We start from the raw sequence: 475 nt of genomic DNA, 5'->3' as shown, positions 1-475 counted from the left end.
CAGTGGATCGGCTTGAATGACCGGACCATCGAGGGGGATTTCCAGTGGTCCGATGGGAGCCCCTTGGTAAGTCGGTCTGCCAGCCCTCGTGTGCCCCCCCGGGAGAAGAATCCCCCCCTCCCCGGCACCTCGTCATCCTTCTCCATCGCCTGGGAACGTGCCCGCGGGAGGGGTCCGACCCTGGGACCAGGCTTTGAAGCCCCCCCCCCAAGAGCCACTTGCTTCGGCCAGGCTGAGCATCCTCGGGGGTGCCGTGGGTGAGCCAGACTCCAGGATTTGGGGTCCCAAGGCCATGCCAAGGGGCACGGAGATGGGACCTCGTTCCCGACAGGGGTGTCATGGCCAGGAGGCTGCAGATGGGTGCGTGCTGGTGTGGCCCTCCCTTTAAAGGGTGTGCTGGGGTGCCCCGTGCACCCCGTCCCGCCTGTCCCCCCAGCTCTACGAGAACTGGCACCCCGGGCAGCCCGACAGCTAC

General features: G+C 67.2%; 1 protein-coding gene across 1 annotated transcript in view; it reads left to right on the top strand.

Annotated features, from left to right (window-relative positions):
* BCAN (brevican) overlaps window positions 1-475 on the top strand; it is a 22,085-nt gene that overhangs the window by 20,874 nt on the left and 736 nt on the right. Inside the window, 2 exon segments of the mRNA XM_019473164.1 lie at window positions 4-66; window positions 437-470. Coding sequence (XP_019328709.1) covers window positions 4-66; window positions 437-470 — 97 coding nt within the window.

The sequence above is a fragment of the Aptenodytes forsteri genome, unplaced genomic scaffold (assembly GCF_000699145.1).
Source record: "Aptenodytes forsteri isolate BGI_AS27 unplaced genomic scaffold, ASM69914v1 Scaffold230, whole genome shotgun sequence".
Taxonomy (NCBI): domain Eukaryota; kingdom Metazoa; phylum Chordata; class Aves; order Sphenisciformes; family Spheniscidae; genus Aptenodytes; species Aptenodytes forsteri.
Note: the sequence above shows the minus strand (reverse complement) of the source record. Positions and strands in the feature narration are given on the sequence as shown.